Consider the following 25560-nt stretch of genomic DNA (forward strand, 5'->3'; position numbering starts at 1 on the left):
ACGGTTCCACCAACCACAGGTTGCTGCGTCATCAATCAGAGACGGAAAAACTTGCAACCTTTGCGGCGGGTTGCGGACCACCTTTTGGGAATTGATTGAAAGTGCTTGGACAGGTGTGCGTGACGAGCGCCGGCGACCGCGGATGGCCAGGGACCTGATCGGGCCGGCGCTGCCACCCGGCTTCAAGGCCAGCGGACTGGCGGAGGGAGAGGAGCGGGACCCGAGCCCGGGTAAGCGGTGCGACGTTCTCGTGCCCGCCAGGCCCCACCGACCCTTTCTGGAGGGTTGAGGGAGTGGCGGGTGAGCGCGTCCGGATCCCAGTTCCCAGGGTTCTTGGGTGGCTCCTCAGAGTCAGAGCTTTGGGTGGCTAACCCTGCTGAGGACGACCCAGGCCCGAGAGCCGGAGGCGCTGTGCTCATTGATACCCGCATTTGGCCATGTTCTCTTTCCAGCCGCTGTATATGGAAAATACCATTATCCCCAGATCGCAGTGTGAAGCTAGAACGAGGCGTGTGCCCTTTGAACTTCCAGTGCACAGGATTCTGGCCTTGGCTCTGCCTTCCTAAACTTTCCTTGTGTTACTGCATCTGACTCTCGGGTCCAGTGCTCCTGCAGCTCCTCAACACGCCCAGCTTCTTCTGGCATCTCTCTGGTTACACTTCCGTACAAACCTCGTGATCTCCTCGTCCTTAAAGGGCCGAGTTAAATGACAGCTCAGAGAAACCTTCCCAGACTCTCCCAGGTGTGAGTCACTCCTCCTCTTTAGAGTTGTTTTCCCTCTTATTTAGTTACATTATGCATGTTTTAAGTGTTGTTGTTTTTTGTCTGTGTATTTACTTGAAAGACGGAGAGGATCTGGAGCAATGGTTCAATTGGCTAATCCTTACCTTGCAAGTTCTGGGATTCCATGTGGGCACCGATTCCTGTCCCAGCTGCTCCACATTCTATCCAGCTTCTTGCTTAAAGTCTGGGAAGTCAATAGAGGATGACCCAAAGCCTTGGGTCACAGCACCACTTGGGAGGATGGGAAGACGCTCTTGGATCCAAGCTTTAGCTCGGCTTAGCTCTGGCCCGTACAGACATCTAGGAAGTGAATCAGTGGATGGCAGATCTTTGTCTCTCCTTTCTGTAAATTTGCCTTTCCAATAAAAATAAATCTAAAAAGGAGGGAAAGAAGGAGGAGTAGGAAGGAAGGAAAGAGACAGAAAACGAGGGAGCAGTCTCTTGTATGCTAATTCACTTCCCAAATGCCCAGAACAGGTGGTATTGGGCCATACTGGAGGTCAGAACTAGGAACTCAGTCGAGACCGGGCATGTGGGTGCGAGGGACCCTACTATTTGAACCTTCATCTCTACTTAAGCTATGCATCAGAAGAAACAGGAATCTAGAGCCAGCTGTTGAATGCAAGGACAACAATGTGGTTAAAAGACATTTAAAAAAATATTTCCTTATTTGAAAGGCAGAGTAACTGAGAGTGATTTTCCACCTACTGGTTGATGCTCCCATAATAGCAGGGCTGAGTCAGGATGAAGCCAGGAGGCAGGAACTTCAGCTGGATCTCCCGTGTGGTTGCAGGGGCCCGAGGACTTCCCCTGACACTAGCAGGTGACTGGATGGGTTGTGGAGCAGCCAGGACTGGAACTGCTGCCTGTTAAGAATGTCTGTGACACAAGTGGAGGCTTAATGTGCTGTGCCAGAGTGTCAGCCGGAACAAAGACATCTTAACGACTAGGGTAACAACCTGCCACACATTACATGTTTAATACATCATACATGTGAATCATGTATTGGCATATCTGTCCCTGTGTGTTCTTCTATACACATAACAGACCTTTCACATACAGCAAGGACATGTTTCTCAGATGCATTTGTGCCAAACTGTCTCCTTTAATGGTCTGATTTGCAGACTGAGAGAGGTCCTATAGATAGAGAAAAGCTGGAAGAACAAGCCACACTGCCCTCCCCCGCAACTTCTGAATTTAATTTTCCTTCTTTGGTACCCAGAGTCCTTGTTGCTGCCAGAAATTCCCTTCTAGATCTCAGTTTTGTTATAATCACTAAAAAACCAGACTTGGGCTCGGTGCAATGGCTCAGTGACTGTATCCTCCCTTTGTAAGTGCCAATTCATCATAGTCTCTGATTTTATTTATTTATTTTTAAAAATTCATTTCTTTTCATTGGAAAGATAGATTTACAGAAAGAAGGAGAGACAGATCTTCCATCTGCTGATTTGCTCCCCAAATGACCACAATGGCCAGAGCCTGGTTGATCTGAAGCTAGAAGCCAGGAGCTTCTTTGGGTCTCCCGCATGGGTGCAGTGTCCCAAAGCCTTAGATCAACCTCTGTTGCTTTCCCAGACTAAACAGGGAGCTGGATGGAAAGTGGAACAGCCAGGGCATGAACTGGCACCCATATGGGATCCCGCTGCTTGTAAGGAGATGATTAGGCAATTGAGCCATCACGCTGAACTCAGTCTCAGATCTTAAACTCAGGCAACATTTGCAGATAAAGTGCTTTCCTGGAAGGGTGTTTCACTGTGATTGGCTTTTGCCATTCTACAAGCACTTACGTCAGGTGCTTCTTTCTTTGTATGCCCTCTGTTTCTCCAACTCCTAACATGTAACACTGTGTGTGTTATGTCTGTCAGGTTTTCCGTTGAATGAGTTTGATGCCAACCTGCCGACACCGAAAGAGCCTTCATACATAATTTATTGCATGCCTCTACCTCTTCATCAAGCACAGTAGCATGCTGTGTGTGTCATCTTAAGCCTGTTACCCACCCACCCCATCCCACTATAATTCCATTCCTTTCATGGTTGATCCTAAGACAATTACCAACATTTTTTCAGATAGCATCTTTTTTAAACTCTCCTTATTTCTCTGTCTGGGCCTCTATCAAGCTTGTTAGCACCAACAGTGTTCAAAATCCCCATAGCACATGAGAGATGCTCCCCATGGGCCGTCTTCCTAGCTGTCCTTCCCATCCAGAAACCAGGGGGTTATCTTATCACTGCCCTGACTTGTAACCTCTCTGGTTAATTTGACATACTTTTTTGTTTTGTGTAACTGGGAAAATACAATATGAGCTCTTCTGGAATTGGCTTCATATTTAGCATCACATTATTTTGTGATGTTCATCCATATCAATGAGAATTGAGGTTTTGTTTTTTATTTGTTTGTTTAAGTCATTACTGTTTAGTAATCCTGTGGATAAATGTAGTAATTTGTCATGGGTATAACTTACTTTTCTTTGAAGATGTATCTTATTTGTTCGAAAGGCAGTGTGTTATTTATCTGTTATTCACTCCCCAAGTGACCATGATGGCCAGGACTGGAGCAGGCTGAGACCCACCGACAGGAACTCCAGCCAGGTCTCCTCTGTGGGTGGTAGAAGTCTAAGTAGTTGGGCCGTCCACTGCCTTCACAAACGCATTAGCAGGAGCTGGATGGGAAGTGGAGCAGCCTTGGACTAGAGCATGCTGTGGTAGTGACAGCTTCACCTGCTAAGCCAGAGTGCCAGCTCTTGAGTGCAATTTGTGCATTTTACTGTTGGAAGATGTTTGAGTAGTTTCCATCTCAGGCACAGAGTTGTAATGAGGCTTGCACTCTTGGGGTTCTGCAGCTCGTCAAGTGAGAGGCTGTGATGACAGCATCCTGTTGGGCCTGCAACCGGTTAGGTCGGAAGTCCCCGTTCCACATATACACATTGCTGTTCACACAAACCATACTGCTTTCCACCACCATCTGGCCACCTGCTTCCTTCTAAGTTTGGCAATTTTTTTTTTTTTAATCTACAGTCCTTTACTCAAGGGGCCAGCACGTTGGCTCAACTGTCTCATCCTCCATCTCCAAGTGCCAGCAACACATTTGGGCATCTCTTTATGTCCCAGCTGCTCCACTTCCCATCCAGCTCCCTGCTTGTGGCCTGGGAAAGCAGTCGAGGATGGCCTGAAACCTTGTGGGACTCTGCATCAACATGGGAAACCTAGAGGAAACTCCTGACTCCCTTACTTCGGATCAGCATAGCTCTGGCCATTGCTGTCATCTGGGGAGTGAACCAACAGATGCAAGATCTTTCTTTCTGTCTCTCCTCTCTATAAATCTACCTTTCCAATGAAAATAAATAAGTCTTTTAAAATTTTGAGAAAAATGCATCTAAAAACTTTTAATTTGAAAGGCAGAGATTAGCAGACATCCTGCATCTACTGGCTCACTCCCCAGATGCCAGCAACAACCCAGACTGGACCAGACCAAAGCCAGAAAGCTAGAATCCTGTCAGATCTCCCACATGGTTGGCAAGGACCGAAACACTTGCCTTCACTTGCTCCCACCCAGGGTGCACATTAGCAGGAAACTGTGATTGAGTGGAGCCAGCACTCAAACCCAGGCACTCTGATACCGGATGTTGGTGTCCACGTGACATCTTAACTTCCTAACCAAATACCTCTCTCTGTCAGTTTTGTTATTTTTTGTTTTGTTTTCGTTTTGAAGATTTATTTATTTGCTTAAAATACAGAGTCACACAGAGAGATCCCACCTACTGGTTTACTTCCAAAATGACCATAATGATGGGCTGGGCTGTGTTGAAACCAGTAATCTGGAGCTTCTTCTGGATTTCCACATGGGTATAGGGGTCCAAGGAGTTGGATCGTCTGCTGCTTTCCCAGTCATATAAGCAGGGAGTTGGATTGAAAGTGGAGCACCTGGGACTCAAACCATTGTCCTTGTGGGATACCAGTGCCATGGACTATCACAGACGGTACTGTTGCCTGCTACACCACAACACCAGCCCCCAATCAAATTTTTGAAGAAAGAATTTAAATTTTGAAGTCGATCTTTATGTATTGGGCTTTTGTTCTATATTAATACACCCAAAGATACAGGAAATAGTGCAACACTCCAAAAATGAGCCCTAATTTTTTCCTTCAGTTTTAGACTGGTATAACCAAATATCACTGACAGCACTACAGAAATTTTTAAGGGCCATTTTAAATTTAAAATGAAGACTAGGAAGACCAGGAATCTAGAGAATGGTAGTCGAGCAAGCAACCTAAGGCCTCCTTGTTTCCTTATATCTGCCCTTTTCATATCCAAGCCATCAATAAGCTCTCTTTGCTTACTAATGGTTTGCAATTCAAATATTTTTTATGAGATATATTTATTTGGAAGGCAGAAGAAGATATTTGGGTTCACTCCTCAAATCCCCAATGCTAAGGCCAGGCCAAAGCCAAGAGCCAGGAACTCTGTCCAGGCCTACCACATGGGTCACAGGGACCTGCATGCTTGAGCATCATCTACTCCTTTCCAAGCACATTACAAGACCTGGATGGAAAGCAGAGCAGCTGAAACTAGAACCAGCATCAAAGACAGCAGCTTAACCTGCTCCATCACAGCGCCAGCCAGTTTCCTTCCTGCCTTTCCTTTTTCCTTCCTGCCTGCTTTGCTTTGCTTTTACGATTTATTTCTTTACTTGAAAGGCAGAGTTACAGAAAGAAGTTTTCCATCCACTTATTCACTCCCCAAATGGCCGCAATAACCAGAGCTGAGCTGGTCTGATGCTAGAAGCTTCTTCATTGTCTCCCACTGGATACAGGGGCCTGAGTACTTGAGTCATCTGCCACTGGTTTCCAGGGACATTATCAGGGTGCTGGATTGGAAGTGGAGCAGGTAGGACAAGACCAATGCCCATTTGGGATGCCAGCCACAGGGGCAGCAGTTTTACCCACTATACCAGAACCTAAGTGATGGATCTTAAGAAAGGGTCATTGTGATTTTCAGTATACTGGAGTATGTAGCTACAAATTTGGTTGGTTGCATGGTGTGAATGTCATCTCCAAAGTGCTATCTATAAGGAAAAGACATAAACCTGTTTTAGCAGGTACACTAACCAACATGGAAGATAATATGTTATCAGGGAACTTACTTAAATACTATTGTTACAAATTTAGGTTTTGACAAAAAAATACTGTGGTGCTCTTAGATGTCTAAAGCATGAGGGCTGCCTTCTTCGCTTTGGAGACACAACCACCATCTACAACACAGGAGCCATGAGAGTGAAGTATGTAATAAATGATAGACATGCAGGGCTGTGAATATTAGGGAAGAAAGTGGACGATGTCAGCCAGAGGACTTGCTGAAACAATGACAGCCACTCATGACGTACCCACCCATGTTTAGTTGCAGGACCAGCTCTGCCCCCAAATTACAAAAGCAGTAGTTCAGATTCATCAGACAGCGATGAGGACAGCAGCTCTTTGTCTGAAGAAGGAAATCAAGAATCTGAGGATGAAGACTCTGGTCCAACTGCAAGGTCAGTCACTTCAATGGCAAACCAAGCTTCAGACCCTGTGAAGTTGACTGGAGCAGAGAGCTAGTAAGAGGCTGTCACATCTGCATTTGTACAGCACAGCAAGAAATCAGATAAGATGGCATATTATGAACAGTGCTGTCTACAATGAAGTTTATTGTAGTAGATTACTATATCAGCATCTAGTCTTTCAGTGAAAAAAAAAAGAAAAATAAGATTTATTTATTTCCATTGGAAAGACAAACTTTCAGAGAGAAGCAGAGACAAAGATCTTGCATGTCCTGGTTCACTCTCCAAATGACCACTATAGCCAGAGCTGAGCTGATCCGAATCCAGGAGCCAGGAGCTTCTTCCAGGTCTCCCAGGCAGGTACAGGGTGCCAAGGACTTGAGTCAATGTCCACTGCTTTCAAAGGTATAAACAGAAGCTGGATGGGAAGTGAGGGAGCCAGAAAGGAACCAGTGCCCAGATGGGATGCCACCCTTAGAAGTAGAGGATTGGCCAGTTAAACTATTGTGGCAGCCCCTCAGTAAATTTTTATATAAAGTACCTTTATTTTTCTGTTGTTATTGAAATCAATTCTAAATAAGCCATCAAATTTCATTTTAAAATAATATATGCAGTATGTGTCTTATTTATAATACTTTCCTTGTAATCTAGTCTCACCCTGCATGGGGCCATATAAATAGGCAATTGAATCTTAGTTAGATGATAGGGTTTTCTGATACATTTTATAGATTATGAAAAATAGCAACTTAAAGCCCTTCCTCAAAGGAGACTGCGAGTCAAAGTCAGAAACGTCTCCGGAGAAGCATCTGACAGACAGTGGGCACTTCAGTGAGTTGAACATTTAATACCACAGAAGACAGAGAAGAGTGAAATGTTACATCTATAAAGAAGTAACTAACCTCTAACAGTTTGGGATAAAAATAGAATTCCAGATTTCCACTACTAATCTTACTGCTTTTAGAATTAAATTTTGTCTTTATGAAAAATAATTTAGTGGGCCCAGCACGGTAGCCTAGTATCTAAAATCCTCGCCATGCATGCTCCATGATCCCATGTGGGTGCTAGTTTGTGTCCCGGTGGCTCAGCTTCCCGTCCAGCTCCCTGCTTGTGGCCTGGGAAAGCAGTGGAGGACGGCTCAAAGCCTTGGGACCCTGCACCCATACAGGAGACCTGGAGGAAGTTCCTGGCTCCTGGCTTCGGACTGGCTCGGCTCCAGCCATTGGGGCCACTTGGGGAGTGAATCAGTGGACGGAAGATCTTCCTCTCTGTCTCTTCTATCTGTATATCTGGTTTTGTGATAAAAATAAATGAATCTTTTTTAAAAATGGAAGAAAAAGGAAAAATAATTCGGCATATATACTGATCAACTTTATACTATGATCTTTTCAGAAAACAGGGGAGATATGAAGATGATGATGATGATGATGATGGATTTTTTGGACCAGCCCTTCCTCCTGGATTTAAAAAGCAGGATGATTCTCCTCCAAGGTAACACTCATTCCAGGCCAGTTGTTTTCATATATTTCCAATGCTTTCCCTTGGTAAAGAGTTGTCTGAAAATTTTTTTTAAGATTTATTTTATTTTTATTGGAAAGTCAGATATGCAGAGGAAGAGACAGAGAGGAAGATCTTCCATCCGCTGATTCACTTCCCAAGTGGCCACTTTGGCAGTGCCGATCTGAGGCTAGGAGCCAGGGGCCTCTTCCGGGTCTCCCATGTGGGTGCAGGGTCCCAAGGCGTTGGGCCGTCCTCAACTGCTTTCCCAAGCCACAAGCAGGGAGCTGGATGGGAAGTGGGACTGCCAGGATTAGAACTGGCACCTATATGGGATCCAGAGCATGCAAGGCAAGAACTTGAGCCTCTAGGCTACCATGCCGGGCCCTGAACTTGTTTTTCTAAATTATTTGCAATTGGACATTCATAGGGAAAAATACTTATTCCCTATAATACAAATAATTATTTGCATGTTTATGACACTTTTCACGGTTCACAAACACACCACATCTCTTTTGATACTCAAACAAAGCATTTTATAGTAGGCTGTGTAGACCCAACAGCCTCTTCCCTTCTTTTTGTTTATTTATATTTGAGAGACAGACAGACTGGAGCTATCACTGGTTCATTTTCCAAATGCCTAGAGCCAGGAGGGCTGAAGGCAGGTGCTGGGGGATCTCAGCCCAGCTGAGTAGCAGGAGCTTAGCTAATTCGGCCAACGCTGCTGCCTTCCAGGCTCCACATGAGCAGGAAGCTGGAATGATAAACGGGAACCAGGAATTGAACCCGGGAACTCCCACAGGAGATGCAGTAGCCCTTCTGGCATCTTTACAATGAAGCGAAATGCCAGCCCTTTCGCAGCATGCAACAGCAAGTAGAAAAAGTTACTGTTTATTTTATGTTTAAAATTTATTGTTATATTTAGCAGTGAATGATTTCCCTGTAACCATGGTGCTTTTAGAGGGCCTGTTGCCTATTTTTTTAGGAGACCCCAAGCTAAGAATGGTTCTTCTGTTTTTAAGAAAAATTATAAACACAAAGAGAGATATGTCCAGAAACACATCCAGTGCTTTCAAAGTCTAAAATTTATCATTTTAGGGCTGACATTTGGCACAGCGTTGAACATGCTGGTTGAAACACTTGTGTACTGTATTGAAGTGCCTAGTTCGAGTCCCACCTCCTCCACTTCCAGTTAGTTTCTTGCTGAAGCATACCCTCGGAAGCAAGAAATGATGGCTCCAGTCCTTGAGTCCATTCCACCAGCAGGGCCCAGCCCGAGTTCCAAGCTCCTAGCTTCCCCCTGGTCATGATGGATAGTTGAGCCAGTGGATGGAAGATCTCCATCTCTGCCTCTTTGTCCCCTGCCTTTTAAATAAAGTGGAAACAAATACATTTTTAAAATTCATGATCTTATTCCTTACAGGATGCACGCTGACCCCCTGGGATATAACACCGCTTTAAGAAAACATGTTACAGGAACAGGTGTTTGGTGGAGCAATTAGGCTGGTACAAGTTCATCCTGTGTCAGAGTTTCTGTGTTTGAGTCCCAGCCCTACTCTCCATCCAAGCCTCCTGCTGATATGCTGGGATACAGCACATATGGCTCATGTGTTTGGATCCCTGCCATCTGTGTGAGAGGCCCACAATGAATTCCTAGTTCAGCTCCTGGTTTTGGCCTACACCCAGGCTCTTCACTGGCATTAGGAGAGTAAACCAGTAGATGGGAACATATTTCCTTTTCTCTCTCTTTGTTTCAAATAAATAAAATGAATTTAAAACTTTTTTAGAAATATATATGTATTGAGCTCTCTAATCGAAAATTCAAAATACCCCCAGAATTTTAAAAAATAGTAAAGATAGATAAGCTCAGGCCCAGCTTGGTAGCCTATCTGCTAAAGTCCTCATCTTGCATGCACTGGGATCCCATATGGGAACCAGTTCATGTCCCAGCCACCCCACTTCTGATCGAGTGCTCTGCTTGTGGCCTGGGAAGGCAATAGAGGATGGCCCAAAGCCTTGGGATTCTACAACTGCATGGGAGACCCAGAAGAAGCTCCTGGTTCCTGGCTTCTAATGGGTTCAGCTCCGGCTGTTGCGGCCACTTGGGGAGTGAACCAGTGGATGGAGGATTTTCCTCTCTGTCTCTCCTCCTCTCAGTATGTCTGACTTTCCAATGAAAATAAATAAATTTGAAAAAAATAGATAAGCTGAACATTTTATTTTATCTGAAATACACACACACGGAACTCTCACTGGTTCAAATGCTTCCCCCAGTAGCAGAACTCAGTCCAAGTCCCCACACAGTTAGTGGGAACTCATTCACTTGAACAATTACTGCTGCTTTCCAGGGTCTATTTTAACAGGAAGTTGGAGTTAGGAATGATTGTGGAGTTGAACATGGGTACTCCAGTATGAGATGCAGGTATCTTAACTGCTGGACGGAACACCTGCACCCTGAAGCTTTGAGAGAAGCGTGTCTGACAGTTCCTATGTACACAAACTTTGTTTCCTACACAAATTTATCAAACGTGTTGTAGGAAATGATCTTCAAGCTATGTGTATAAGATATATGTGAAACAACAACAACAAAATATATACATATATGTATGTATGTATATTCCATGTTTGAAGTTGGCATCATCTCCAAAGTATCTCATAGTGTGTGTGCAGATATCCCAAAATCTGAAACACTTAATGGTTCTAAAGATTCCGGATGAGGTGTATGTACCTGGGCTTAGATGTATAGCAACATATTTTTAAAGGCTGTATTTATTTATTTGAAGGGCTGAGTTACAGAGAAAAAAGATCTTCCATCTGTTGGTTCACTCCCCAAATGCTCACAAAGGCCAGGGCTGGGCCAGATTGAAGCTAGAAGCTTCACTTGGGTCTCCCATGTGGGTACAGACACAAGTACTTCAACCATCTTCCACTGTTTTCCTGGGCAGATTAGCAAGGAGCTGGATTAAAAGTGGAGCAGCTGAGACATGAAACAGTATCCATTTGGGATGCTGGCTTTGCAGGCAACAGCTCAACCCACTGTACCACAACACCACCCCCAGGGATATGTTGAAAAAAAATTTTTTTTTGAGAATTTTTGAGAATTACGTTTCAGTTAAAAAAATGAACATATACAAAATAAATAGCTGATGCTGCATATTGGATTCAGAAACCTTTTCTACAACCACAGCATGCCATGGTTGTATTCCTTTGCTGTGTTTTAAGTTTTCAAGTATCCAGGAGTTTTATCTTTGGAAATCCCCGGAATCCAGAAAGTTGAGCATTTGTAGATCTGCTAAAAATTATACTCAGAAAAAAACATGTGGTACTCTCTTGTAAATGATAGATGATAGGTAATTGGATCTTTCTAACAATGCCAAACTTCCCCGTCTCTCATTAACAACATTGTTCTGCTGAATGAGGTTTCAGAAGCTGAGATGAGATGATTCTACAGTCAAGAAGAAACCGGGCCTTCTGCCTCTCAGGGCAGCTTTTCCTCTGTGAGGAAGGCTGCCTCTCAGACTCTGATAGAGTGCTCCAACAGTGCATCCTAGAAATTTCAGCCTAGGACTTCAGTGCTACCTGCATGGGCACAGTGATGGCCAAGGAAAAAACCGTGTTGCAAAAACAAAGGTGGGGCCCCACACAGTAGCCTAGTGGCTAAAGTCCTCGCCTTGCACATGCTGGGATCCCATATGGGTGCCAATTCAAATCTTGGCTGCTCTATTTGCCTTCTAGCTCCCTGTTTATGGGAAAGCAGTGTAGGAAGGCCCAAAGCCTTGGGACCCTGCAACTGCATGGGAGACCCGGAAGAGGCTCCTGGCTCCTGGCTTTGGATCGGCTCAGCTCCAATCGTTGCAGCCACTGGGGGAGTGAATCAGTGGATGGAAGATCTTCCTTTGTCTTTCCTCTTCTCTGTATATCTGACTTTCCAATGAAAAGAATAGATAAATTAAAAAAAAAAAAGGTAAAAAACTTAATCAGAGACAAGAAAGCATCTTTTCTCTCCTTCCTCTCCTTCCCCTACCCCTCACCCCAACAAAAGTAAGGCTGTTTCTTCTCAAGACTCAGAATTCAGGAAATTCTCTCTTCCACGCTGGTGACAGTTCCCTCATGATGTGGCAGAGTAGAGCGTCTCACATGAACATTGGTGCCTTGGGTTCAAACTCTAGCTCAGGAACTTTCTATTTGTGCTGACCTTTGGCATTATTTTGCTACTCTGAAGTGGGATGAGTTACATAGGGTGATTTTAAACAACAGAAAGGTACGTGGATAGAAATGTGCTTAGCACAGCACCTTCTCCTCTTTCTGTGGGTCTCAGTGAACTCCCTGCATGCTTCTGCATCATTCCTGGATTAGTGTGTAGACAGACACCAGCGTTTTATACCACCATACCTGCTGTAAATAGATTGCTGGCATCTGTTATAAGTGTATGCTATATGCATATCCTTAGAAGAGCTCATTTCCTTCTTTAGTAGTTGTGACTGTAATAATAATGCCCTCAAGAGATGTTTTGTTAGTGGGTAGTGAATATAAAGCTGAAGGAACACCAAAGCACAAAATAAAAAAAAGACCTTCTTAGATTTTTGTATGTGATAGGAACTTTGATGATTATTTTTACTAATATAAATAGTTGTTTTTAGGAAGTGGGCATACTTCAGTGTCACATAGATTTAGAATTCTTAGTTTATTATCTAATAATTAACAAGTATAAAGATAGAATGTAAAAATTAGGCTTTTTTGAAAAGTCCTAGGCAGGGACTGGAGTTGTGGCTCAGTGGATTGAGCTTCTGATGCCAGCATCTCATCTGAGCACCAGTTCAAGCCTCAACTGCTCTGCTTCCTATCTAGCTCCCTGCTAATGTGCCCGGAAAGGCAGCAGAGGATGGCCCAACTACTTGGGCCTCTTCCAGGTATGTGGGAGACCCAGATGGGGTTCTGGGCTCCTGACTTCTGCCTGGCCCAACCCTGGCTGTTAGAGCCACAGGAGAAGAAACCAGCAAAGGAAGCACCTGTCTCTGTCTCTCTTTTTCTCTCTATCTTTCTTTGTAACTGCCTTTCAAATAAATAGATTCAACTTTAAAAAGAAAAAAAAACTAGGTGATACTAGCAAAAATAAGCTCTCACTTTCAACATTTCTTATTTTCTGACTTTATAATCTTGTGCACTTTTTGATTCTGGAGATGACTTTTTTGTATTAGGGTGAATGATAAAGATACATCTTACTTTTCAGGCCCATCATAGGTCCTGCATTGCCACCTGGCTTCATTAAATCTACCCAGAAAAGAGACAGAGGCAGAGATGGTCCAAGAAAACCAGCATCGTCACATCTCAATTCTGAGGTTTGGAAAGTTTTCATTTAAAGAATCAAGTATAACAAGCTCAGAACTTTGTGAAGATGATCATTTAACAGATTAACTTGCATGGTGACATAAGTAGATGAGATCAAAAGTTGTTCAAAAACCTGGGAATCTTTTAGAAAAAATAACAAGGTTGAGTGGGTGTTACCTGAAAAGGCTATTTATCTTTGAAGGGATGCCGTAAAGTGTCAGAAAAACCGAACAAGATGAACAACTTAAGGAATTTAGTCTAGAGAGAAAGCTGTGGTTTCTGCCCTGGTACCCAGCTGTGTACCTACATTGTAACAAGTGCACTGGGTGGATGAGTGATTTGTTAAAAAGATGAAATGATTTGGAGATAAAGTGTGAAAGCTCTTCTCCCTAGCTGTGTATTTTCCCATCTGTTTTTATCTTCTTGCAGCCTCATAAAATATAAGATATCTGCATCTTACAGATGCAAAACACCAAAGTCAGGTGACTTACCCAGGACTGGATAAAGTTTACTTAGCAAAACCTTGGTGGAGACCCAGTTTTTATAACTCTAATTGTCTGCTCATCCTCCAGTGGCTTCCTGCATGTGAATTCATCTGGAGCAGGAGACCAGTGTTGCTCTCCACTGCAAATTCAGCATTTACACTGAGGTTGCTGAAAGGAAGTACAGTTTAGCAGTTAAGATCACGAACTTCAGACTTGGCCCAAGCAACCGTGTTTCACTCCTTTGATTGGTTCTTCCTGTTTCTGATAGCCCTTTCCCCGTTCTTCCTCCTAGCACAGCAGCTACAGTGGCCTAAGTGACATGAAGTCCTGTTACTAACCTTCAGAACCACCAAATCACCGCTCTTGTCTCTGCCTAGAAGCCAGGGTCCTTACGGAGGCCGCTGCTATCTGACCTCGTTGGCACTCTTGAGTTTCTGTTTGGCTTTGACGCAACCACACTGAACTCTTTGCTGTTCCTCCTCAGAGGAGTCAGACCCTGAGGCCTGCCCCTTGAAAGTTTCTGTCTGCCGTCCAGTTCGATTCCAAATGGCCTTGCCCTCAGTATCCATGTGGATGACCTCTTAGACCTTCAGAACTTTTTAAAAATATTTATTTATTTTTATTGGAATGGCATATACACAGAGAGGAGAGACAGAGAGGAAGATCTTCCGTCTGATGATTCACTCCCCAAGTGGCTGTAATGGCCGGAGCTGAGCTGATCCCGAAGCCAGGAGCCAGGAACCTCTTCCAGGTCTCCCACGCGGGTGCAGGGTCCCAATGCCTTGGGCCGTCCTCGACTGCTTTCCCAGGCCACAAGCAGGGAGCTGGATGGGAAGTGGAGCTGCCAGGATTAGAACCGGCGCCCATATGGGATCCTGGCACATGCAAGGCAAGGACTTTAGCCGCTAGGCCTATGCGTCAGGCCCAGACCTTCAAAATTTTTGCGGAAATATCATCTTCCCCATAAGGTCATCTCTGGGCTCCTAATTTACATTTTTGTAAGCACTCCTCTCTTTACTCTTTACTTCCTCTTCTCCTTTAATTCTGCTTTCTCTATAACACTTACCACCAACAAGGAATGCATTGATTTTACTACTGCTTGTTCCTATTGCTCCCTGTCCACTAGAATATGTATCCCAGAGCCCAATGCCTGACACATAGCAAATATTCAGAAATAGTCGCTACAACAGTTACTGCAGAGTAGGGAATACAGACTGCTCACCCTCCAGTCCCCTGGTTCTGCATGCTTGGATTCCACCCATTACAGACTGAAAATACAGCAAAATTGTGTCTGGACTGAACCTGTTCAGCTTTCTATTCTGCTTTATCCCCTAAAAAATACAGTAACTATTTACACAGAATTTATGTTGTAGCAAGTAGTGTAAGTAATCTAGAGATGGTGTAAAGCGGCTGGAGGATGTGCCTGAGTGATATGCAAATCCCAGGCCATTTTGTTTGAGGGGATTGAGCACTCGCCATGTGGTGTCCACAGGGGGGCACTGGAACTCAGCCTTTTGCCAATAGTGCCTGATGCCCATACAGCCAGGCTGGGAGTATCCAGCCCTGGCAATCACAGGTAGGCCTAGAAATTCAATAAATGAAAGCAGGCTAATATTTTAAAGATTTGTTTACTTTTACTTGGAAGTCAGAGCTACAGAAAGAAAGAGGCAGACCTTCCATCTGCTGGTTCACTCCCCAAACAGCTGGACCTGGACTGGCCTGAAGTTGAGAGCCAAGAGCTAGCTGGTTCTGGGACTCCCACGTGGGTGCAGGGGCCTAAGGACTTGGCCAGTCTCTGCTGCGTTCCCAGGCCATTCACAGAAGCTGGATCAAAAATGGAGCAGCCAGGACACAAACTAGTGCCTGTATGGGATGCTGGTGCCACGGGCTGCCACGCCAGCCCCTAGCAGGCTAATTTTTCAGTGGGTAGTTTTGAATCATGCTGTGCCTATCCAGATGACCCTTGGCAGACTACAGGTTCCTCACCTCTGCAGTAAATCCAATGGTATGAGCATTTCACAGGATGAGAAGTATGAATAGAAACCTGGCAGGAGAACCAAAACTAATCTGAAGAAATGAGAAAAGATTTTTTTTTTTCTCTTAGAGAACCTCTGAGCTACAATTGATTAGTTGGAGACAATTCAGGAAGAAGGAGTGGCTGATCGTTCCAGAGGGTGTGTTGTATGTAGCCTATTTGTAGGTAAAAAAAATACGGAGAGGAAGAAAGGTAGGGGTTAAAAAGTCTGGTGAAGTCCAACAAAGATGTTAAATACAAGAATACAGGCTGAGCTGACATCATCAGGTAAGGCTGTCCCAGCCACAAACGCAAAAACTTGCTGGCAGGAGTAGTGGAGGAGGGCTGCAGAATGGCAATAGTTAGAATAAGCCCCAAAGGAGGAAACACTGAGAGAATTCAAAGCCAGAGCTCAAGTTTACATGGTAGGGGACCTGTGATAAGCTGTAAGAGATTTTTCACCTGGCTTCTGGCTCACTCAGGCGGAAGAGAATAAATTGAGTCTCTTTTATATAGACCACAGCCACAAAACCCTGCTGTCTGTGAAAAAAAGAGGACTTACTGGAGAACTGTAAGCCACTGCCAGGAAACAGGGAGGAGGGCTTGCTTCCATCTAGGGCCTTATCACGCTGTCTGTAATCTGCTTTCAAAGGGTTGGAAAAAGAAGTGTGGCTGGCTGTCTCATGGGGGCGTAGGGCGGACGGAGAACAGAAGGGTGGATGTGCAGATGGATGGCTGTTCAGTGTATGGCACTGTTCTGAATTTTAAAATTTTCAAAATAAAAGGTTGGGAGAATTTTTTTTCAAAGATTTACTATAATCCTGCTTTCTTCATGCTTGGAATTTTGTCCTAACCCACCTGCTCAGCAAGTGAGTGGTGTATATGATTGCCTGGCTGGTACACATTCTGTGTATGTACCCATCAGCTTCCCTTAACACATGAGAGGTGAGGGTAGGGGAGGAATTACACCGCAGTGTTAAAGACATTCAGTTTTCAGATTCTGTTTCTCAAAGAGGGGCTTCTGTTAGTCTCTTATTCACAGCACATACTTCCAAATTAAGACATACACGCTAGTACTGACCGTTAACACCTCTTGAGCATTCACCACAGGCCAGACACTGCAGTGCACAGCACCAACATAAATTTAAACAAATCCAAGCAGCAGTCCTGAGAAGTACTGGATCGGGTGGAATGTTCTCAACTAAAAATGTCAGAAACCGCAAACTCTGTCTTAATCTACTTAGCTGAATGCATGAGTTGTTGGTATAAGTTCCCTGGTGATACATATCCTATAGTCTCAAACTCAGAAACTGTGTTGCACATGTTGGGAAGTAAGATCATTCTGGAGTTAATTCAACAATCTAATGATGCCATCAAGGACTTAAGCTTTTTTCCATCTTTCTGCTCTACTCTATGGTATGTGAATTACTCTGACTGCCTTCATCATACCAAGAAGCATACCGGAAATCTGAGATTCACAAACAGGTGGCATTGTCTGAACACATAAAGAGCCATGTTGCTTTTCTGGGTTCCACTTTTAGAAAGAGGAAAGTCTGGGGCTGGCACCATGGTGTGATGGGCTACGCCTCTACCTGTGGTGCTAAGCATCCCCATGGGCACCAGTTCGTGCCCCAGCTGCTTTTGCACTTCAGATCCATGCTTAGGACCTGGAAAAGCAACAGAAACTGGCCTAAATCCATGTGCCCCTGAGCCCATATGGGAGACCCAGAGGAGACTCCTGGCTCCTGGCTTCAGATTGGCTCATTTGCAGCCATTATGGCTATGTGGGGAGTGAACAGCAGATGGAAGATCTCTGTCTCTCTCTATGTCTGTCTGTCTCTGTCTCTCTCTCTCTGTAAATCTGCCTTTTAAATAAAAATAAAATAAATCTTTTAAAAAGTAATTCTTAGGAAAAAAAAAAAAAGGCAGGGGCAAGAGGGTGTTATGGAGTACAGCCAGTGATAGACATTGGGCAAATGAAATTTGGCTGTGTCCCCTACCCTCTGTATAATTCCATCCTCAACCACTCCCCACCACGCCCTAATTTAGCCAGATAAGTCCAGTTAGTCTAGGTGTTTTTAGCTACAAGCCCAGTTCTTGTTCCTGCCCATCCCAGTGAGCACTAATCAACTCCTTAGCGCACAACACTTAGGTATTCACTTCTGCCCACCTGTGACTCACCTATCAACTGAGAGGGAACGGTATTGCCTTGTTGTGTAACCACTCCCCTCACAAGCCCCTTTAAAAGGCCCATGAAGTGGGAACTCTGTCTCTTTCTGGCCAGGTGCTTCCATTACTCTGGCACCACGACTCTTGGCTTACCCAGGATAGGTAATCCCCTGAGCATGGTCACTGTGTACTGCTTAGATGGGACAATGGATATAATAATGTTTCTGGTTTGTGAGCTGTCAGGAGTTCCAGGAGAGGTAAGGCCTAGCAGTAGTGGAATGTGGGCAGAGAAGCCAGGGAAAGGTGAATGCCTGCAACTTTGTAAGTGTGTCCAGGTTATTCATTGCATGCCTCTTAGAATAACTTACGTTGTTGGGGAAGCTGGGACATAGGTCTTCGGCTTAATGGATGAACTTAAGGATAATTACCATTTGTTCCTTTTGGGATTATGATTGGTTGGATTATGATTGGTTGGATTGCCGTATGGACTTGTGATTTGCTATTTTGCTCTATTATCACCAAGCTTGGTTAATACAGACTCGTTAAAAACCTTAGACATGTCTGGTGTGATCTCGCTCACACCCCACAACAAGGGGAATCTTCCCAGAAGGTTTCCTGTAGACTTCCCTTCATGTTTGACCAAAACCAGGCTCATACATAAGCAGCTGGTTGAGCAAGAAGAATGAAAGTTATGGGCTTAGCATTGTCAACACTTTCCCCAGGAATCAGAGAAGCTTCCAGTTTCCTAAGAAGGAAGTGACTCCAAGATGAACAAAATGCAGGGATCTCATGGCATGAGAGTAGCAATTGGCAGGAGTCGTACTCGCCATTCCAAAGACAAGAGAAGCCTTACTAGGAAAGAAGAACTCACTTAGAACACCATCATTGTTCAATATTGTGAATGAGTTTTGGCATAGGATTCCGATTTCTTTCTAGTTTTGAGTTAGTATGCCTTTCCATTGCCCCATTTAATTTGTGTCCTGACATCTTGAGTGATCTTGATTTCGAAGTTTCCAGTATCATCCCATCAAGACGTGCTGAAATTCTACCTTTCATAAAACTTTTTCTTATTAGATGAAAGTAAAAGGTTCAGTATGTCTTCTGTATTTGCTATTTTATGTCAGCAAATGTTTGTGTTGGGAATTACAGATTCAAAGAGCTTACTAATATAGAAATAAGTTCTAAACACTTAAATCACTAACAGGCTGAAATTAAAAAAAAAGAGAGGATTTCTATCAGGTAAGTAGAAAGATTACTGGTCTTGACCTTAGGACAATTGATTCTTAGATACTGATTTTAGAACCTCAGGCAAGCTGTGGAACTAACTTACTTTCAGGCCAGTATTTTGGTTTTGTTTGTTTGTTTTGTTTTGTTTTGTTTTCCAGCATTTTTATACAGCATTTTTGTTCCAGTGGCCTCAACTGAATTCTGAAGACCAGTAGAGCTTCCAAGAATGTATATAACACATCTATATTCTAAAGGGTTTTATGAGTATTAGGAATGAAAACGATTTGCACTGTACCATCACTGACTGATACTAAAGCCCTCCAGTTCTGTGCTGATAAGAACTCTGGAGCCACATTTGTGTCCATCAGGAAGGGAACTGATTTGGTGAAATCTATGATGGACCTAAGAGGGCACCTGGCAGAGTCCACACACTGTGGAGCTGGGATTTGTGTATTGTGCACTTGAGGAAGGTCAAGACAGGGTCCGTGTTTTTTCAGTGATGGACTGTGTTGGTTTTGGTTTCTTTTTGTTGTCCATGGGTAAACAATTGCAGTTAAATATAAGGAATTTACAGTTGTTTTCTATCACTTATACCACTGCTCTTGGTTTAACAAAATGTCTTATTATTTTAAAAGGAAACAGATAACAGTGACAAGGAGGACATTATTGGACCAATGCCTGCAAAAGGACCAGTTAACTACAATATATCAACAGAGTTTGAAAAAAGGGCCCAGAGAATGAAAGAAAAACTGACCAGAGGAGATGATGTAAGTCTTTTTTTTTTTTTAAGATTTATTTTATTTTATTGCAAAGTCAGATGTACAGAGAGGAAGGTCTTCTGACCGCTGATTCACTCCCCAAGTGACTGCAACAGCTGGAGCTGCGCCAATCTGAAGCCAGTAACCCGGAGCCTCCTCTGGGTTTCCCACATGGGTGCAAGGTCCCAAGGCCTTGGGTCTCCTCGACTGCCTTCCCAGGTCACAGGCAGGGAGCTGGATGGGAAGTGGGGTGGCTGGGATTAGAACTGATGTCCATACAAGATCCCGGCACATGCAAGGCTGGGCTAGATGCTAGGCTACTGGACTGTGCCCGATGATGTAAGTCTTTTTTTTTTTAAAGATTTATTTTATTTTTATTAAAACATTAAAAGGCCATCCTTTGCTGCTTTGTTAGTCTACTAGCAGGGAGCTGGAGGAGAAGAGAAGTAGCCAGGACCAAAGCTAGCACCTATGCAGAATGTTGGCACTGCAATTGGATGATTACCGTGCTAAGCCACCACTCACTGGCTCCTGTTAAGTAACTAAAACCTCAATTGATAAAGATAGCATTTACATAATATTTTATATATGTACATAGTATATAATTCATGTTTTCTATATACATACAAAGTATAATATACACATGTTTCTAAGTATATAATGTTTTCATGTTCCTTTTTTTTCCCCCCTTTCATTTCTCCTAAAGGATTCCTCTAAACCAGTTACGAGAGAGTCGTGGATGACTGAGCTTCCTGCAGAAATGAAAGACTTTGGCCTTGGGCCTCGGACTTTCAAGAGGAGAGCTGAGGACAAATCAGGGGACCGATCCGTGTGGACGGACACTCCAGCTGACCGAGAAAGGAAAGCAAGGGTGAGATGTTACATTGGCTATTTGGTTGGTTGGTTGGTTGGCTCAAGTTTTTTGAAAAGTAACCAAAAAAGAAAAAAAAAGAGCTGTTTAAAGGATGTGCTACATTTTAAAATGATGATTCTGAAGGGAAAAAAGTATAGATTTTCTCCTGAAAGAAGGTATAGGGAAGGCAAGTAGCACTGTTTGCCTGCTGTTTCCCAGTGAATTGCTACGTTTTAACCTCAGAAAATTCAGACACATGAAGTAAACTTAGGTTTATTGACCCTGCTCTTGAGTGGAGGAAGTTAATTTCTCACTAAGGTGACAGCACTGGTAAGTAGTCAACAAGAATCCCATGCTAGACCTTTCTAAAGCAAATTCTGTAAACTCCATACAACATCACTGTATTCGTAAGAGTGTAACTTTTAAATTATCTTGGTGGGGAGGGAAGCCTCTAGACAACCTAACAAATGAAATGATATGTGGAGACTGTTTCTTAAAATAACCATGTCCCAGTTGGGCTCGTTTGCATGTTACTGTCAGGATAGGCTTAAAGTGAGGTCCATGTTGTGACTCTGCAGGGTAAGGTGCCACTTCCTGTACCAGCATCCCTGCTAATGCACCTTGTACTTGAGCCATTGTCTGCTGCTTCCTGGATGCATTAACTATATACTTTTGGAGAAGGTTTATGTTTTTTGTTGCTCTGTTTTGTTTTAAGATTTATTTATTTTTATTTGAAAAGCATTGTTAGAAAGAAAGGCAGAAAGAGACTGTCCATCCACTGGTTGACTCCCCAAATGGCCACACTGGCTGCAGCCGAATCAGGTCAAAGCCAGGAGCCAGGAGCTTTATCCAAGTCTCCTACGTGGGTGGCACTTCTATCTTTCAAATAAATAAATGCATCTTTGAAAAAATATTTCATTACTACATTTTGTCACTGTTGGAACTCATTCTCCATTCAATAAATAAATGATTTCTTCTGGTTAGTTGATAGAGTCAGGTATCACCCCTCACCTTTCTTTAGATGTATTTATTTATTCATTTGGAAGGTAGATTGAACAGCAGCGTAAGAGAGAGAGTTATAGAGACAAGACCAGTTCATCCACTGGTCTACTCTCTAAATGGCTAAAGGAAATCCATCGGGGCCCGGGCGCTTGGACTATCATCCAGTGCTTCCCAAAACATGCTGGCAGGCAGCTGGGTCAGAAGCAGAGCTGAGGCTTGAGCCTGCGCTGTGATGGGAATGCAGGCAAGCCGCAGCTGAAACCACCGTGACTTTGTTTTCTTATGTGTAGGAAACTCCTTGGCTTCAGTATTAACTGATCCCTTATCGAGAATATTAGCATTTCTAACCAGAAGGAATTCAACAACCCTGGCTTTAAGTACTTTTTCATGACTTCACTTAAGTAAAAATAGCAGCATTTCTTTTTTATCTTATTTATGTGGTTCATTAATTTGTTACCTGTCATTACTCTTCAGGAGACACAGGAAGCAAGGAAGTCATTCAGCAAGAAGGATGACAAAGAACGTGAGTTGTCAGGAAGGGATAAGAGATTGGCTGAGCAGGTGTCCTCATACAATGTGAGTAAGGAAATAAAATCAATAACTTTATAGATGTAACTACTGTGTATTTTTTCTATAGTTTGAGTTGTCATTTTTTTTTTCTGTTTCTTGTTTTTCTTTCTTTCATATATCTGCCTCTCTATCCCAGGTATTTTGTATGTATCAGTCCTGAAAAATATTCAGTTTTGTTGTTTATTTATATAATATCCTTCTGTGCATCTCGTATAGTATTTCAAGCATGTGTTTTACTGAAGCCAGATATCAGAAATCCAGTTACTAAATATAGGTAGCACTTGATCAAAAATAAGAGCCATAATAACTCGTAGAGATAGATCCTCAGCTCGTAAGTTTTTAAATTACAAGTGGATTTGGAATACTTGATGAAAAGATTTAAATATGAAAAGATTTAAAAATATGGTTCACTCTAAATTTATGAACAGTTCAGTCTTCACTTTGGTGAATTGTCAGCTTTTAATAAATTCAACACTGTCTTAGCATACTACCATGAAAAGAAAATAAAAAGCAGTCAACTAAAGAACATGTGTTCTGAAGAACTGTTAGAAGCCCATCTCTTTAAAAATAAAGTAATTCCTAGTTCCTGGTTTGGGTCTGGCCTAGTTCCAACTGTCGCAGCTACCTGGGGGATAAAACAGCAAGTGGAACATCTGTTTTTCTCACTCTCTCTTCCTCTACTCCTGTTCCTCTCCACGTCCCCTAATCCCTCAGTCTAGTTTTCAAGTAAATAAGAAATTATAAGTAAACATGACAGGGGTCAGCAGTGTGGCACAGTAGGTCAAGCTGCTTAAGGATGTCAGTATCCAGTGCTCGCTTTGGCAGCACATACACTAAAAATAGGATGTCAGTATCCTGTGTTGGAGTGCCAGGTTGAAATCAGGTACTGAGATTCTGATACAGCTGCCTGCCATGTTCCTGGAAAGGCAGTAAAAGCTGGCACAGTAACTGAGGCCCCTGCTGTCCATGGGAAAATGTGGCAAATCAGCAACTGGATCATTTAGCAAATTCCTCGCTATAAGAATTGACTTTCAGTTTAGAATTTATAATGAGTTGGTTACTTCAAGGTGTTTTCTGTAATCTTTAAATAATTCAGTACCAAAATGATCTTGTACATCACAATATGCAAATTGTATGGAACCAGACTGACGGTAGTCCACCTGAAATAACTGATATTAAAGTTCTTTTCTTTTACCATCATAAATTTAAACTAATCTGTTTGAATTGATTATGATAGTCTAATTATTTCATTTTGCCTCTGATACAGATTCGCTTCACAGAGGCTGTCTTAGATTTGGGGAGACCTGCTGGCTTTGTAAATAACCCTCTTACACTTTTGCTACTGGTGATTGTCTAAGGATTATGTTCTGTTAGTCTATATAAGCCATGGTTCTCATTTTTGCTCTTCTGCTCTCTCTAGGAATCAAGAAGATCAGAATCTCTTATGGACATTCATCACAAAAAATTAAAGAATAAGGCTGCTGAAGATAAAAACAGGTCCCAAGAGAGAACACCATTTGACCGTGATAAGGATCTCAAGGTTAATCGGTTTGATGAAGCCCAGAAAAAAGCCCTAATAAAGAAATCTAGAGAACTAAACAGCAGATTTTCACATGGCAAAGGCAGTATGTTTTTATAAGTAAGTACATTTCAGTGAACTGTATTTTCATAGTGACCCATTTGAACTTTCTAAGTACTCTGGTGTCTATAATGCTGGCTTTAAAAAAAAAAGTGATTTCTTTAAAATAAAGTGGATTGCAAATCTCCATTTTTAAAAAGTGAACTGATTTTTGAAGGTCAGCCTTGATGGATTAAAAACAGTGTGGTTTACTGGAAAATGGGCATGTCCTTCTAATAAACTAATAGAGTTCTAACCCCAGCAGCTCCACTTCCCATCCAGCTCCCTGCTGTGGCCTGGGAAAGCAGTCAAGGACGGCCCAAAGCTTTGGGACCCTGCACCCGCATGGGAGACCTGGAAGAGGTTCCTGGTTCCCGGCATCGGATCGGCGCAGCACCGGCCATTGCGGCTCAGTTGGGGAGTGAAACATTGGATGGAAGATCTTCCTCTCTGTCTCTCCTCCTCTCTGTATATCCAGCTTTCCAATAATAATAAATCTTTAAAAAAAAGAAAAGAAAAGAAAAAAGCAAATCAAAGGGCACCATTTGGGGCCAGCGCATCCCATATGGGGACCTATTTGTGTCCTGACTGCACAATTTCCCATCCAGCTCCCTGTTTATGTCCTGGGAAAGCAGCAGAAGATGGTCCAAGGCTTTGGACCCCGAACCCACACAGGGATCTCAGGAGAAGCTCCTGGCTCCGAGCTTTGGATCACCTCAGTTCTGGAAAGTCACCAGAGGATGGAAGACCTCTCTGTCTTTCCTTCTGTCTTCGTAAAAATCTGCCTTTCAAATGAAAATAAATAAATTTTAAAAGAAAAAAGGTAAATGGTACCATTTTTCTTTAGCTATAATGCATTGACATGGTTAAACACCTAGGGTCCCCACTTATTTAGAGACGGTTTCAGAGCCTGCAATCTATCATCACTTAGAAAAGCACCTTACACTTAGTAGTAGTTTAAATTGAGAAATAAAACTTATATATTTAAATTTTAACCTTCTAATCCCATTTCCGTACAAACTTTGTGTAGTCCTCTGGCAATTAACATGATATTACGCAGCAAATGAACCTAGAAGTGTAGCCATTCTTCATTTTAACTGAGTTCTTGATAGTTTTCTAAATTGGTCTCTTTTTCTTCCAGTAGCCTGTCGCAGTTAATAAAATTGTAATATTTGAAAACCGGGGTTCTTAGAGTTTAATGTGTTTTCAGTGAAATCACATTTATCAAGAAAGAAGATTAAAATTCTGAACCTATCAATTTATAAAATGTGAATCAATCTATTATACTACCTTACCTCAAAGGATATGACATGAAAAGATGGGTTCAGAATATTCTACCTGGAAGTCATAAGAGTCTTTAAAATCGCATGCAGGGTAAGGGAAGATGAATGTCACGTTTATCATCTTTATATTGAGTACATAGAACACACAGTAAGTCTACACCTTTATTCAGCATTTGCCAGAATAAATGACAGTTGAACAAGATTACTGTAGGCCAATATTCTTGAAAAACAAACAAACCAAAACCTTTAAATCACTGTTTTTGGACCGCTGATGTCACCTCAATCCCTTGGAAACTCTTGAGAGCTGTCGAGAAGCTTAGCACCAGAGATTTTAGATTTTGTTCCTATGGGTTTGAGGTTGGACCCAGACATATATTTTTTGGCATTGTGCCCAGGTAATCCTAATGCACTCTAGAGTGTGAGGACCAAGCTTTATTGTTTA

The 25560-nt window shown here is 42.9% G+C and overlaps 1 protein-coding gene across 1 annotated transcript; it reads left to right on the top strand.

Moving 5' to 3' along the window:
• Nucleotides 1-26: 26 nt before the first annotated feature.
• On the top strand, nt 27-24052 carry GPALPP1 (GPALPP motifs containing 1). Its single transcript, XM_004577463.3, has 8 exons — nt 27-230; nt 6179-6311; nt 7707-7805; nt 13042-13150; nt 19670-19801; nt 20499-20663; nt 22122-22223; nt 23638-24052. The coding sequence occupies exons 1-8, from the start codon at nt 143-145 to the stop codon at nt 23854-23856; spliced, it is 1047 nt and encodes a 348-aa protein (XP_004577520.2). The 5' UTR covers nt 27-142; the 3' UTR covers nt 23857-24052.
• Nucleotides 24053-25560: the final 1508 nt, after the last annotated feature.

The sequence above is a fragment of the Ochotona princeps genome, chromosome 12 (assembly GCF_030435755.1).
Source record: "Ochotona princeps isolate mOchPri1 chromosome 12, mOchPri1.hap1, whole genome shotgun sequence".
NCBI classification, from domain to species: Eukaryota; Metazoa; Chordata; class Mammalia; order Lagomorpha; family Ochotonidae; genus Ochotona; species Ochotona princeps.

Coding starts and splice junctions, on each gene's coding strand:
- GPALPP1 (XM_004577463.3), top strand. CDS start 143: ATGGCCAGGGACCTGATCGGGCCGGCGCTGCCACCCGGCTTCAAGGCC. Junction 7,806..13,041: donor CAGGATGATTCTCCTCCAAG/GTAACACTCATT, acceptor CTTACTTTTCAG/GCCCATCATAGGTCCTGCAT. Junction 19,802..20,498: donor AACTGACCAGAGGAGATGAT/GTAAGTCTTTTT, acceptor TTTCTCCTAAAG/GATTCCTCTAAACCAGTTAC.